Source organism: Nannospalax galili, unplaced genomic scaffold, assembly GCF_000622305.1.
Source record: "Nannospalax galili isolate Female #2095 unplaced genomic scaffold, S.galili_v1.0 scaffold100, whole genome shotgun sequence".
Classification (NCBI taxonomy): domain Eukaryota; kingdom Metazoa; phylum Chordata; class Mammalia; order Rodentia; family Spalacidae; genus Nannospalax; species Nannospalax galili.
The window spans coordinates 14879456-14895035 of NW_008352891.1; the positions used below are offsets into that span (position 1 = coordinate 14879456).

At 42.0% G+C, this 15580-nt stretch overlaps 1 protein-coding gene across 1 annotated transcript in view; it reads left to right on the plus strand.

The window, feature by feature from the left end:
* The first annotated feature begins 15 nt into the window (after positions 1-15).
* Sh3yl1 (SH3 and SYLF domain containing 1) overlaps positions 16-15580 on the plus strand; it is a 42563-nt gene continuing 26998 nt past the window's right edge. Inside the window, exons 1-2 of the mRNA XM_017802467.2 lie at positions 16-52; positions 14234-14344. Of these exons, the coding sequence (XP_017657956.1) occupies position 52; positions 14234-14344 (112 nt within the window). The 5' untranslated portion in view covers positions 16-51. The remainder of the gene's footprint in view (positions 53-14233; positions 14345-15580) is intronic.

Below are 15580 nucleotides of genomic sequence, written 5' to 3' on the forward strand. Positions count from 1 at the left end.
CTTCCCGGGCAGGTGTGCGGAGCTCCGGCGGGGAGCTGAGCGGCGGGCATCAGTGAGTACGGGTTTGGCGGCTGGGGCGCGTCGTACCGCGGCCACCCCTCCTCTTGCAAAGGCTTTGCAGAAGAGGAGCTGAGAGAGGACGTAGTAGCTGGGTTTGGCTGTTGCATTCACCGGGTTCCCATTGCTTGGATCCTCGGCAGATCGTCAGAACTCAAGATTAGCAGTTTCCACATTCTGGGTCACAAAGGTTTTAATTGAAGTTTAGACACAGTCATTTCAGTTCATTCAGAAAAGCTTCTCACACGTTTCCAATTTTGAAGATTGACTTTTATTTTCTTATTTTTCTAATACCTAGTATTTTACTATCATCCGGCTCTTTTTTTTTTTTTTTCGAAATGGCAACCTTGGCTGGAGCCGCGCCTTTGCTGCAAAGTCTGGGATGTGTGTGGGGCTCTCCAGGGGAGGGGATCTCCGGAAAGGATGTTACCCGGGGGTGGGGCACTCCTGGGCCAGGGTTTTCCCTGGAGAAGAGTGCCAGACTTTCTACACTGGATCACTTAGCCCCGCGACCGCGCGCTAGGAAAAGACTAAGGTTCCGAAGGGGACTGTGGGGAGAGTAGGCTGAGTGCCCCGCCTCTGGATGTTGTGCAGAGACGTTCCTTTTTAGTGTGAGACTGCTCTGAATTTGTTGATAGCAATAGAAACAGGATTTCTCTACTGCTGAAAATGTGCCATCTTCATTTCACTGACCTGCTAAGGTTAGGAAAGAGAAGGAGCCACCTCCGCCCTCAGGAATGTCCTGCTCTGGGGCAGAAGCCATGCTCTGCCCTGTTTACCAAAAGAGCAGGTTCTGAATTACTACTTGCCCGGTATTTCCCTGAGATGTGAGGAAATGTTTGGATTAATGATGAGTTAGAAAACCTGCACACACAGCTTAGGGGATAACAGGCCTCTGGTTTAAGGTGCTATTTTACTCTCTGGCATGGTCTGTTATTGAAATACCATAGCAGCGTCTGATTGTTTGCAAATTACTATGTTGGAAATTAGAGTAAGTGATAACTTCCATCCTGTTTATTACATTTAAATTAAGGAGAATTGGTTACTGGCTCACTAATATTCAATATCTGTGAGTCAATGCTTCTCATCATCATCTTCACCATTAAGTGTTTTTAACTCTGGTACATTTGTCCTGTTTAGGACATTTTTATTCTCAGATTTCTCCCTATTTAGAAATAAGTATTTGGTGTTTCAAAATAAAAAGACATTGACAGTTGTCAAAGGCAAATATTTACTTTGTGACTACTTATAGCGTCACAACCTTATACCTAGCACTCATTTGCAGATGGTATCATGAAAAGACTGAATTTTTGCGTTTTAAGGCCTGACTAAACACATTGGATTTCCCCCCCCTCTGGGAAGATTTTTTGTTGTTTTTGCTTTGTTTTTTTGAGGTAGGGTGCCCCTGTAGCTGGCCTGGATCTCATAAAGATCCACCTGTCTCTGCCTCCCGAATTCTGCAACTAAGGGCATAAGCCACCAACCATGCCCAGCTTCTAGGGAAGATTTCTTTTTTTTTTTTTCTTTTTGTCTTTTTGAGACAGGGTCTCCCTGTAGCCCCGGCTGGCCTGGAACTCGCTATGTAGACCAGGCTGGCCTCGAATGCTCCCAAGTGCTGGGATCAAAGGCAGTTGCCGCCATACCCAGCTCTAGGAAGATTTCTAAGTGATATAATTAGATGAGAGTGCATCTGTGGTCCTGTCCTAAGCCAACATCTCCCTGAATTTCTCTGGGAAAGAGGTGCAAGTCAAGGATTTTGCTGCCCATTGCTCCCAGTAATTTGTCCCTATCCACAACCACACATCAGAGGAATAAGGAGATAGGCAGATTGGCATTCACATGGTTAATTTGACTGTAAACTTGGTTTAAGGGAGTTAATGGCCTGACTAGAAATATGGATTCTGACTACCAATTTTGACAAGCTTGGTCTCCTTTAGACAAATGAAGTAGTTAAACTCGGGCCCCAGAAAGATAACAGTAATCTAGACACAAGGTAGACGATATCAGCAGCAGTCTTTCAAGTTGTACTCAGCAAGCAAGGCAACATTTCAGAGCCTCTTGAGAGATTGTATAAAGTTTCTTTTATTTTGGTCAACTTGTTCTAAATACTGTATAACCTTAGCTGTAGTTCTAGTTTCTTTGATTTCTACTGGGGTTTTATCAGTTTAGCAAATAAACCTCCATTTCATTTAAAGTAAAATCTTAAAAAATTGATTAATGCATAATTAATGGAAATTAGAAAGCCATTTCTAGGCATGATTTTCCCATAGGTACCCCTTTTATAATTTAGTGTTTATTGAAGAAAGTTTGTTGAGGGATGGATATCGAAGGAAGCAGTTTGTGATCTAGAACTCCGATTGAAGTGGGGGGGGGGACTTTGATCTCTAGGCCTTTGCTCCTGACCCTGGTTCCAGATTGGAAGCAGTGGTTGACTTTCTCACTTCAGTGGAAATTTATTCAGAATAGGACTCAAATACCATTGTTTGACCCCGGTGGCCCTAGTGTGAGTTATTGATGAATCGTCAATATATAAAACTATTTTCAAATCTTCAGCTCATTGACACTCCAACACAAAATTTTTCTTCCCAAGATTTATAAACTCTTCTTAATATCTTAATAGTATAACATTTTTAAAATATGGAAAATATCAAATATTTTAATTCCTTTTGAAAGAACACTTTACATCTAAGACTTTCTGGGCTTGAAGCTTAACAGTCACCCTTACGGGGGGGAAATGACCTTAAATATTTAGGAGTAGTTTGCTGGCTTTGGAATTTAGCAGTTTAAGGCCTTTATGAGTGTTCAGATGCTGTAATGTGATGTTGAAGAGGCATCGTAGTCACTCAATAGAGTCATTGAATATGATACCTATATCCATGGTCTGTGGTGGTCCTTATAGCAAAACAGAGGACAAGTGAGTGCTCCAGAATTTGAAGCTGAGGACAGGAAGTAGGACCTATATCTAAACCACACTTGTCAGTAAGTAGCCCATCCAGAGTAGACAACCTATGACTTGAAGGCTTCATGGCACTTAAGAGCCCAGAAACCCTCTGCCCATGACTTTCCCCTGGGCAGGATGTTTATTTTTACATAGCATTCAGTTGATGTGGAATGTATGTGTATGACTCGAGAGAGGTCAAAGTAGAAAGTCTTTGTGGACAATGTGTGTGTGTGTTGTTTATTCTGTTGTAGTTGCTCATGTCAGAATATCTGGTCTAAATTGGTTTTAACACAAAAGAAGTTTTTCCACTTCATTTAATTGAAAGTCCAGGAGTACTCTTGAGTTGAATATGGTCTTTGAAACACCTAGCTACTGCTTCTACTTCTGTCTAATATTCCTCTGCCCAGTGTGTTCAGGCTGTCCTATGGAGACAAATCCTGGCTGAGATACACATGGAAGTATCACTGTGTCCCAGCAGCACCCACACAAGTGTCTGGTCCGATGCAGGCTTAGACCAGTGTTAACTAGAAGCTCTACTGTGGCCCAGGAGTAGACTGTCCTAGAATCACAGACTTGGTTATATGCTCTCCCAAGGTCCCAGAGCCACAGCATCAGGGGAAGCAAATACATCATGCTGCTTCCTAAATACATTAGAGTAGGTATTCAGCAAAAAGAACACATTTCTATGCCACTAATAGATCCAAATCAGCAAACTCTATTAGGCGTCTAGATAGTGAACAAACATTCAGGACAAGATGATGATGAGAGAGAAGCACAGTTCTAGCCTGCAAAGACTGCACGTTAGATAGAGAAGGTGAGGCACATGTATTTTAGGTTCACATGGGCATCTTTTCCCTCATGGTGTGTGCAGATGGGCTTGTGCTATCATTATTATTAGTCCTGTGTCCTTCCTAAGGGTCTGACAGTCCAGCTCTTTCACAACAGTGGTGACACCCTTCTACAAATGTTTTACTACTACTCAACTCTCCAGGGCTTAGAGGACACTTGTGGGACGTGCTAGTGCCCTACAACCCATCTCCTAAGCACATCTGGAGATCTTTGCTGGGTCTTTCTGTGGGTCAAGCAATCAGATCCCCTGTGGCTTTCTTGTATGCTGCTATGCTTCTTGTCCTGGGCAAGGGCTGCTTAGGTACCACAACACCAGCTATTCCTCACCACTGTCTGGCTCTCCTTAAGGTCTAGGGAATGTGTTAGAGTCTAAGAGGCTAGGAGACCTTGTTATTCCTCAGTATGTTGTTTTCTAAATCCATTGGATTTCCTATGTAGATGAATCTTCACTGAATCCTCATAGGATTTTGAAAAAGTCACACAAGTAGTTATTCGTTTAACAAATATTTAGTGAGCATTTGATACAGTCAGACATCACTGTATGGGTTGGAAATAGTATAATTAGTAACATATCAGGCTGGAGAGATGGCTCTGCAGTTAAGAGCACTGACTGTTCTTGTAGAAGACCCACGTTCAAATCCCAGCACCCACATGACAGCTAACAACTGACTGTAACTCCAGTTCCAAGGGATCCAACACCCTCTTCTGTCCTCTGAGGGCACTGCACAACACAGGTGCACTTACACACATGTAGGCATGACACTCATACACATAAAATAGAAATAAATAATTTTTTCATTAACATGTGTACATATAACACATGCACACACACATAGCACATATACTACATAGACCCACATAGCATACATGAACACTTAGCCTATATATACAGGTGCACATGTACACCACATGTAGATGCATGCTTGGTACATGCACACATACTACACACATACACAACGTGCATGTACACACAGCACATAGAACAGGCTATGATGTAGACTCAATATCTGACAATATGATGAGAGACTAAGCAACAGAATCATTTTCTGAAGTATCATTTAGGTGAATCCTCTCTGTAGAAATAGCCAAATGGGTTCAATATTAGGAACAGGCAAGTAAGAAGCTACAAAATAGACCAGGTGATGATGTGCTCTGGGACAGCATGGCAGCAAGGGAGGAGTTGAGATGCAATCAGACTATAAGAATATGTGAATAGGTGTCCTGGTTGTTTCTTCATTGCTGTGACAAAACACTCTGACCACTACCAACTTGGGGAGGAAAGGGTTTATTCAGCCTACATGTCCCAGGTTGCAGTTCATCAGGGAGCCCAAGGTAGGAACTCAGGGCAGGAACCTGGAAGCAGGAGCTGGAACACAGGCCATGGAGGAATGCTGCTTACTGGCTTGCTCCCCTGGCCCCTGCTCAGCCTGCTTTCTTATGCAACACTGGCCCACCTGCCCAGGGGTGGCACCGCCCACAGTGGGCTGGGCCCTCCTACATCACTCATCAAGAAGATGCCCCTCAGACATGGCCACAGCCCAGTCCAATAGAGGCAATCCCCCAACTGAGGCTCCCTCAACCCAGGTGTGTCAAGTTGACACTAAAGCTATCCAGCACAACAGGTAAGTAGCAGGAGTGTACTGGTTAGTTTTTATCATCAACTTGGCACAACCTAGGATAATCACCCAGAAGAGGCAACCTAAAATGACGAATTGTCTATATCAGACTGGCCTCTAGGCATGTTTGTGGGGATTATCTTGATTGTTAATTGATATAGGAGGACCCAGCCCACTATGGGCAGTACCATCTCTAGGCAGATGTTCCTAAGCTGTATAAGAAAGCCAGCTAAGCATGAGCCTGCACACAAAGACAGACAGACAACAAGCAGTCACTCTTTCCCCATAGTTTCTGCTTCATGTTCCTGTCCTGACTTCCCTCAATGGACTGTGATCTGGAAGTTAAGCCAAATTAACTTTTCCTTCCCCTAAGTTGCTTATAGTAAGAGTACATTATCACATCATCAGAGATCAAACCAGAGCAAGGGGTAGGGGAGTCAGGTCTTCTGCTGTAGATACTAAAGTTCAGATTGTGAGGCTAGAATTTTGGGAAACGTTGGGAACAGAATAGAGGAATGCACCAAATATACAGAGTGTAAACCACAGTGCTAGGAGCAGTGTCTGAGGGAACCTAAGGTTCCAGTGCAAAAGAGGGGAACTAGGGACTGGAGGATAGCTTAGTAGGGCCTGTCATACTCAGCCATCAGCATTAGGCCTGGGAAGCTACTAACACCCACAAAGTGTCCCCTAGCCATGTAAGCTAGAGGTAAGGGTTGTTCTTTCCAGGTAACCTTTTTGTTTGAAGCCAGGCAGAAGCTCAGCCCAGGAGGAAGGGGAATCCTCCAAGGTAACAGGATGCCAGGCAGCTGCTGAGACCCCATTCCAAGCATGGGAGATGATATCAGCCCTTGTGAAAACAGTGTTCCATAGGAGGTAGCATTCAGCTGGTCTTGGGGTCTGCTAGTCAGAGGCTGCTCTTGCTTTCAGTAAAGGGCCAGTGGTGTTAACATCAGACTTCACAGGCCAGATGGCAAAATTTAGCCTTATTATACTGACACTTCTTTAACAGAAGAGAAAATAAGCTCCCTCAAGTTTCTTTCTAGTTAAGTGAAAACCAAGGCATAACATGAATGCTTCCCTGCAGCAGAGTCCACTGGAGAAAAGGGAGTGTGGCCCTGCCTTGAGGGAGGTTCAGCTGTGTTCCTCGTGGAGCAGAAAGCAAATATCAACATCACTGCTGACCTCTAGTATCATTCTCCTGAAAATGGCTTTTTATACAGATTGCTCTTCTGGTAGAGAGCAGGTGGCTGGGTCTGGTCTGGGTTAGCTTGCCAGTCCTGCTGGGCCAGTTACTCACTTGCTCATAGCCTTACCTCAAAGTACCTGGCAACACCCCTGAAGTAAACAAGGAACTCCCTTCTTACTATGAGGTAACTCAGCATAGGGTTGCGGAAGGCCCCATGAGAGGCAGGGTATAGGGATCCCAACAGCCAGGCCCTTAATAAGGTCCCTCCACCCTTAAACAGATTCTCTTCTGTAGCTCCCCTTCTACCTCCCCATAGGCTCTGCATTGCTAAGCACTTCCATCTGGTATCTGGCTGCCTTGCTGAAGAGCCTTGTAGCCTGCCCATGGGGCTGAGCGCCATACTGTCCAATGGGGTGTTTATGTGGTCCAAGCTTGTTTTGCCTCAGACAACCACAGTTTCCTTATATCTTTTGCAGTAGTTAATAATTCTTATATCAAACTTCTACTCTCTGTATGGAACTGGACTCTGCCTGCTCTTTAGGAGCAAAGGAAGAGGAGATGGAACTAGAATCTGAAAGAGGAAGTGTGGACTTAACATGCAAAATTACAGTGTTTAAGGTCTGTGTGCTACAAGGAAGACCCTAGTACACAAAGGTAACACATTTTTAAATCAATCTGAGCTTTTAAACTATAGTTCTGCTTTTTTATAAAAGCATTTGTAAACAGTATATTGTGAATGCTATGTAACCAAAGATACTTATGTATAAAACACTAGTGTAATATGTAGGATATTTGATATTTATCCACCTATCCTACCTCCCAAGTAACTAGAACGCAGGTAGTTATAAGGTAGAAAATTAAAATACTACCCATCCCCATCTTTCTTTAGCAAATACCATGAGGAGATCAGATAGGTTTAAACATATTTGGGTATATTTAGCTGCATGACAGGTAAGTCCTCAGGTGTCCAGTTTAATGCAACAAGAGTCACTTTCCCTTATAGGAGTTAAATGTGACTGTTAAGACTCAGGCACTAGCTGAGTGTTATTCCCAGCATTCAGGAAGTAGAGGCAGGAGGAGCTCTATGATATCCAGGCCATCCTGGTCTACATAGCAAGTTCCAGGCCACCTAGGACTACAGGGAGACCTTGTCTCAAAACAAACAAAAAGAGTCAGGCATTTTCTGACATGGTGTTTCAGGCTTTCTGTCCCTCCTTCCTCCAGCTCTGCCATCAAAGTTCTCTCCTTCTAGCAAGCAGTTGGGACATATAGTAAGGAAGCACACCACTTCTCAACTGCCTGGCATAGAAATGATACATTATTGTCTCTGAGTGGCTGCCTTCCCTGGGTGATTCCATGCTGTGATGGAGAACTGCACACATGGATAAATAAGGAACTGTCCCAACTCCACAATGAACAAGACAAATCCTGTACATGTTCCTCAGTCGTTTCATGAAAATTTGTAAGGTTATATGTCCTTGACTTATATACTAGCAAAAAGTCAGGTACAAATACATTACCCAGTCTTGATACAAATCACAGTCAAGGTATTTACATTATAAACAGACTAATTAGTACCAAGCCATTTTTTTTTGGTTAAGTTTTGTCTTGCTGACTACATACCCTAGCTCAAACCCTCTCCTTTTTAGTAATCAAAATGAAAAAGAAGCTAGATCCCACCAGAACGTGTACTCTCTAAATGAGTTTCAAAATCTATGAATTGTACAAATACAGTTAAAAATTAGAAATTTAGAGCTGGGTGTAGGGTGCACGCCTTTAATCCCAGCACTTGGGAGGCAGAGGCGGGCGGATCTCTGTGAGTTCGAGGCCAGCCTGGTTACATAGCGAGTTCAAGGTCAGCTGGGGCTACAGGGAGACCCTGTCTCAAAAAGACCAAAAAAAAAAAATACAGGTGGAAACCTGTGTCTAAAGAAAAAAAGGGGGCTATCCATTGTGAGGGTACAGAATAATCAGAATACGCAGTATGGATTCTGTGTGTTGCCAGAGGAAAGATTGTGTTTAAAATACTTCCAAAAAGAATGCCTGCCTCTGCTGCCTCAGGACCACTTGGAGCCCTGCCCACTTCCTCCAGCTAACAGTGCTCACTTCCATGATGATCCTAGCCCTAGCCAGGTGAGTTCATGTGGAACTTGCTCATCTTCCCCCAGATAACAAAACTCAAAGACCAAAAAAAAAAAAAGGAAAGAAATTAGAAATCTAGAAAACTGAAACATTACATATTTTTTTTTCCCTTGGTCACTTGTGAAATACCAAATAAACATTTTTCATCTTTAGTGTGTTACCTTGAAGCATAACTAAGACCAAGAAAGCTAAAGGCTATTTCTATACCTGAGCGTCATCTCAGATCCATGAAGGAAGAACCCCTGAATTTCACCTGTTTACTTTGCTGTCGAGAGGCACTCTCCAAACTAGTGAGGGGAAGTGCACAAGCACATGGTCCTGTAGAAGGGAAAGGTGAAGGCAGCTGGAATTTTCAGAGTTCATACTAGATCAGAGGAATCAATGAAGAAAGCCTTGGGATCTACAGAGGTCTCAGTCTGGCTAAAGGTCATACATTGTGTGTATGCTGGTAGGATGGACTTCCAAGGCAGGAACAACTGACAAATGAGGCCAGGTGGGCGAGGGCCCATTATGAACCTTATGCTGTTGGGCAAAGGACCAGATCCTTTCTGATTGGACTTCTTTCCAAAGGCTGCCTGTACACAAACCAAAACAAGCCAGAAGGTTCTTTAGAACCACTCATCCATCTCTGCAGGCCTTCAGAGACATAAACCAGAACCATAACATGGTATTAGGAGTGTATTATGTCAGAAACACACATGCTTCTGTCATTCCACAATGTCAGGATTTAATGAATAATGATAAAATAAAAACTATATGTTTCCTTGGCTGCAATTTACCAAGTAATTGTGATTTCAGTTGCTAGCCTGTTGGCAATCACAGCCTCTTTAATTCCCATTTTAATTACTAATATTAACTGTAAGATCACACTTCACACATTAAATATGCACATATATTCATATGTTAAGAATGACTACAAAATATCTGAAGAGGCTGCAAGTTCAAAGAGGCTTTGCTGAAGGCAGAGCTGATACAGATGCAGAGAGTCACTTAGCGATTAGGTAAGCTATTAACTTTTCCAGTTTCATTTCTATGCTGTGATAAAATACTCTGACAAAAAAGCAACTTGGGGGTGAAAAGGGTATATTTTAGTTCATGTTTCCAAGTTATAATCCATTGTAACAAAGTCACAGTGGCAGGAGCTTGAAGCAGCTGGTCACATCATATCTGCAATCAAGAGCAGAGAGAAACAAACGCATACAACCTTGCTTGCTGTTAGCTAGTTTCTCCTCTCTCACACTATTTTAAGAGTCCCTGCCTAGGGAATGCTGCCACCCATAATAGGCTGGGACTTGCTTCATCAGACAGTCCCCCACAGACATGCCCACAGGCCAACCTGATCTAGATTAATTCTTCATCAAGACTCTCTTCCCAAGTGATTCTAGGTTGTTTCAAGTTGATAGTTAAAAATAACCAGTACATTAACCAGTCCAGCTGAAGAGCTGCTAGAAATGCACAGAGCCTAGCAGGCTCAAGGCAGGAATCAGTTCAAGGCAAGTCCTCAAGGTGCAGGATCCAGATGACCGGCCCAAGTGGGAAGCTGCTCACAAGGAAGCCTGATTAGAATCCCCATATATGTGGTTATGCTGAGCTGAAACCCTGAGGATAGTAAGGAGATTTGGGCCTGTCGATCCTGCGACACATTCACCAGAAGGCCAGATGATAAGTAGATGGTTCTGCTCCATCACACATGGTATTAGGTGCCCTGTTTTTATGTTACCCAGGTATGGTTGTTACACCTTTTATTGGTCTAAGTTCAGGGGTCTGATTTTTCTGATCTGGTTTTGATTCAGCTATGTGTTCCCTATCTCTGCTAGTAAGTTCATAGGTGATACTTTTTACTTTGATTAATTTTTTTGTTGTTGTTTGGGTTTTTGTTGTTTGGTTGGTTGGTTTTTGTCTTTTTGAGACAGGGTCTCCCTGTAGCCACAGCTAGCTTGGACCTTGCTATGTAGACCAGGCTGGCCTTGAACTCATAGAGATCCACCTGCCTCTGCCTCCCAGGTGCTGGGACTAAAGGCGTACACCACCATGCCCAGCTTAAATATATTTTGAGAAATAATGCCTCTAATTGAAAAGACACCATTGAGAAAATGACCAGATGAACCACAGACTTGGAAAAATATTAAAAATTTGTATGTGTGTGTATATCTACAAATACATATTTATATACACGAGAGATATCCATGGTATGTAAATATATTTTATATAAACAATGAAACAATGAACATTTTTAAATGGACAAAAGATTTGAACAAACTGCATAAGAAATAGAAATGAGGCCATCCACCACCCCTGGCTCTTACAGTCTTTTCACCCCTCTTCCACAATGGTCCCTGAGGTGGTAGAGGTATAATATAAAAGTCCTATCCAGGGACATGCACTTTGTGTCTTGTGTCCTCTACATTGTCCAGTGTGGCTTTCTGTGTCAATCATCCAAAGCTTTGCTGGCAGTAGGCTGACCAGGCTCCAGTGGATGAACTCACACCAAGGGACATCAAGGACACAAACTTGGCACGATAAGCCTTAACATATGTGACAGAATGCATAAAATCTGGTAGGGGGTGCTATGTAGAGGGTGCAGTTGGTGGGGGTCTAACTATGATTAAGATCTATTATATGAAATGCAAAAAAATTCAGTTAAAATATGTATTGTAAAAAAAAATAGAAATGAGGATAAAAAAGTTTTCAATATTGCTAGGCATTTGGGAAAACCACATTGAAATGCCACTCAAATGACATTTAAAGGATTGTCTATTCCGTGCACTTAGTGAGGAGCTGAAGTAGCTAGACCTCTCGAATTTCTGGTGGAAGTATAAAATAGCAATCACTTCAGATAGCTCTATAATTAAACAAGCATTTACTATTATAAGCTAGCAATTCTTATCCTTGATATATATCCAAAAGAAACAAAACAGTTATGCACAGAAGACTATCATGGGAATATTTACGGTTTTGTTTGGAACAGCCTCAAACTGGAAGCAACCTAGTTTGAGGAGAAAAAAAAGGAAGAATAAATTGTGATATTCCCACACATGAGAATATAGCCAGGCAGGAAAAAAAAAAAAAAAAAAAAAAAAAAAAAGGGGACTTTAAACAGTGGACTTCTGATCTTACTCCCATGAACTTAATGTGTGTGAAATAAGGTAGCCTGTAAAGGGTAAATGCTTCTCACATGAAATTCTGACACGGAAAAAAATAATATAGAGTAACAAATCAGATGGGTACTGCTGGGCTGACTGCAAAGGGCCTACTGAAGTGTTTAAAAGAGGTGGGACTGTGTTACAAGCATCACCTGCATGAAGGTAAATTTCATTCTGTGACTGTCGCAAAGCCTATATACACTGAGAGTCAGTATTTAACAATTCTGAAATGAAATTGAGTAAAAAAAATGCAGAATGCCCACATATACTAATGCTGTTTGAAAATTCATACTTTTCACTTCATATGCATTTAATTTTGCTTGCATAACCTAGAAATATACCCCTCTGCTCAAAAGTACCATTGACGGTTTGTGGGACAGACTTTTCTATGGTTTCAGTCTTGCTAATGCTCTTGTGTTGGGCCACGAAGAACCAAATTGATATCTTAAGAAAACAAAGCAAGACCCTGTCAGGGTCTTATTTCAGTTTCTACTTTTAAAATAAATTATGTATTTCAAGCACACCAGCTAACAGTACATCAGTATTTTATCGGAAGGATCTGTACTGAATAAAAGGCTCTTTTTCTATGCTGCTCAGTCATTCCTTCTGTCTAATGCAGGTGTCTTTAGTGTACTTCCACCTGCTGTTCTGCAAACCACCAGGTGAGATGATGGCACAGATGTCATCAACATTTTCCACTTGAGCACCTAGTGACCACAAGCAATCAGTCCTCAACCACTAGACTCACCTGGCCTTCTAGACATTTTTGGTTATTCTGTTTGCTTATTCGGGGACAAGAGCATGGTCTACCTTCCCCAACATATTGAGGAGCTCAAGGGCTGCATGCATTCTGTGACGACAAAGAAGCAAATTTTACACTAGGATTGTAAATGCTGTACAGGAGCAGGCATGCACTCTGGGAATACCCATTCAATTCCTGGGCATGCCAGAATTTTACTTGTAGGAAAGTCAGTAGGCAGCCAGTTCAAACATTTCAGTTGACTCTTCTGGTGAGAATAGCCAACTGTATCAAATTTTAGATCTATTATAGACAGTTGCAAACTATCTTTTGTTAATTCTCAAATTTAATCTTTTTTAATATTTTTATTTATTATTTTTATCTTGTATGTATGAGTGTATTACCTTCACGTATATCTGTGTACCCATGTCATGCAATGCCCACAGAAATCAGAAAAGGGCTTTGGATCCCCTAGAACTAGAGTTGTGGAAGACTGTTAACTGCCATGTGGGTACTAGGAACTGAACCCGAGTTCTCTTCAAGAGTAGCCACTGCTCTTAACCACTGAGCCATCTCTTCACCCCCTCAAATTCAATCTTTTTATTAGCACTAAGGTGATTAAATTATGGTCAAAAGATACTTTGTAAGGAGACAGGGCCAGCCATCTTTTGCCTAAAATCCCAGAATCCCATGATTTCTTAACTAATGAGACTTTTGAAGGGTTTGGGGTTTGCTGTCTGAGAAATTTCACAACTTAGGGAAAAGAGATGAAATGATAAGGGGATACTGAGGTGTCTTTGAGAGCAACAGAGACTTTCTTGGCTCTTATGCTTAGCTCGAGAGACTAAGGTTCTGAAAACTTAGTGGCCACCAAAGCCACCTTAGGACAGAGGCTTTCAGGTTCTTGTCTCACAAATTTGAAGAATGAAATTCATGGACCATAGAGAATGAATTTTAGAAAACAGTATTTTTTTTTTTAGCAGGAACTTAGGAGAGAGACAGCAGAGCCCCTATACGGCAAGAGGGCGCCCCGGGAGTAAGATTCCACTGAACCCCATCACTCTTGATTAATAAGACTTTAGTGAATGAAGGAGAGGAGAGAAAGATGAACTGGTCAGTCCAGTTCCTGTTCCAGGTGTCCAGGGCCCTCGAGGTTCCAATTGTGTCTTCAATATGGTTCCAGGGAACAGGTAGTACTTTAGGGAAAAGATAATAAGGAAAAAAAAAAAAAGAAGAAGAAGACTTCCTTCCTGTCATCCCCAGCCTTTGGCTATGGCAGAACCAGACATTCTTGGCTTAGATACTTCTGGCATCTCTGGCCTCAGGCAAGGACAAGTGTACTGGCATACTCAGGGTTATTTCTAGCTCTTAGCGAAGAAAGAAACAGGTCACTTTTCTTTGGAGGTCTTTTCACTACACAACCTAAGCAAGTAGTCAGTGAATGGAGGCTAGAAGTCATTCTTGTTGGTAACATTTGACTTCTAAATGTGTGAGAAAAATGAAACTGCAATAAATTCTGGACTTAGTTTTTTTCACTGCAGTATTTTTTCAATCTTTCAGTGAATAACCCTATACCTTCCAATCTGAAGTCAGAAGCAAAGAAGGCAGCCAAAATATTAAGAGAATTCACAGAAATTACTTCCAGAAATGGACCTGATAAGATCATTCCTGGTAGGTGAATTTCTAAACCTGCTTGTTTTCCACACTGCTTTCTGCATTTCGTAGCACTTCTCTTTGTGTGCCCCACAAATGCCAGGAAATGTTTAGACCACCCTATTCTGGGAACTCAGAGATGAAGCTTTTCTCAGGCAGAGCTGCAGAGCCAATCAATGGAGGAATCTTCCCTTGCTCTGCCTCCCTCCACTTCCACTTAGAAGTAGTGGACCCTAAACCCTTGGGTTCCTGCTCCACTGAGCTATCCTCAGGCTCTCATGTTCTTTTCATCACCTCTGGAGGAATTTGCAAGCAGACCTTGGAAACTCACTAGTAATCTCACAGATTATTCATTATGATGTAAATGTTTTAAAGCACTTTAAGATTTCTCTCACAAATTAGAGGAAATTGTATTTACTAATAACAGAAAAATCCCTGTTTTATGTAGGTGAAAGGGACCAAAGAGGTTTTGGTACCATAACTCTGATGAATTCCAGAACTGGCTTCCAATTCTTCTAACTGGCACTGCTATTTTATGCCCAAATGACACCTAATAAGCACTGGCACAACACCTTTAATTCCTGTGTTCACACACTGCAATGTAGCTCATCAAACTTAAATCTTGCCTTGAAACGATAACAGAGTAAATATACAATACTATCCTTCATGAAGCAAGTTTATTCATATCATGACAGTCCAACATGAGTGCTCACAGATATATTTTAATCTTGTGATTTTTATTCCTTCTACATAAGATACTCAGGCTCTGTGGTATTTTAAGAAAACTATGGCATCTATTCCCAACATAGCTTTGCATCAGTATCCCCTTGGTCATGAAAACACAGGCCCTGAATCCCACTCCATCATGCTGAATCACACTCAGAGCAGTAAGCCAGAAGTACTAGTTTTTAACATGTTCCTCAAAAACTTGGAGGAATCTGCTCAGACCTCATGAGTACGCATGTCCCACAAGGTCTCAGTGAACCGCAGGCACATATACATTTCAGAAGCACTGTTTTTGAACTTAAAGAAAATTGAAACAGAGAACCTGAACTCCCAGTAGCAGCCTTCTCTGCAGCAGAGGTGAAAAGCAGCTGTCTGTACCAGTGTCCTATGCTGAACTTGGGGTAAACAACACTTCCTAAACCCCGTGCTATGTTTGTCACTCTCTAATGTCCAGGGCTGACATATAAGAGAAACTTAATTTAGAAAGTAGATCTGCATCCTCTGAATCTATGTTGTAAATCAAAAGGT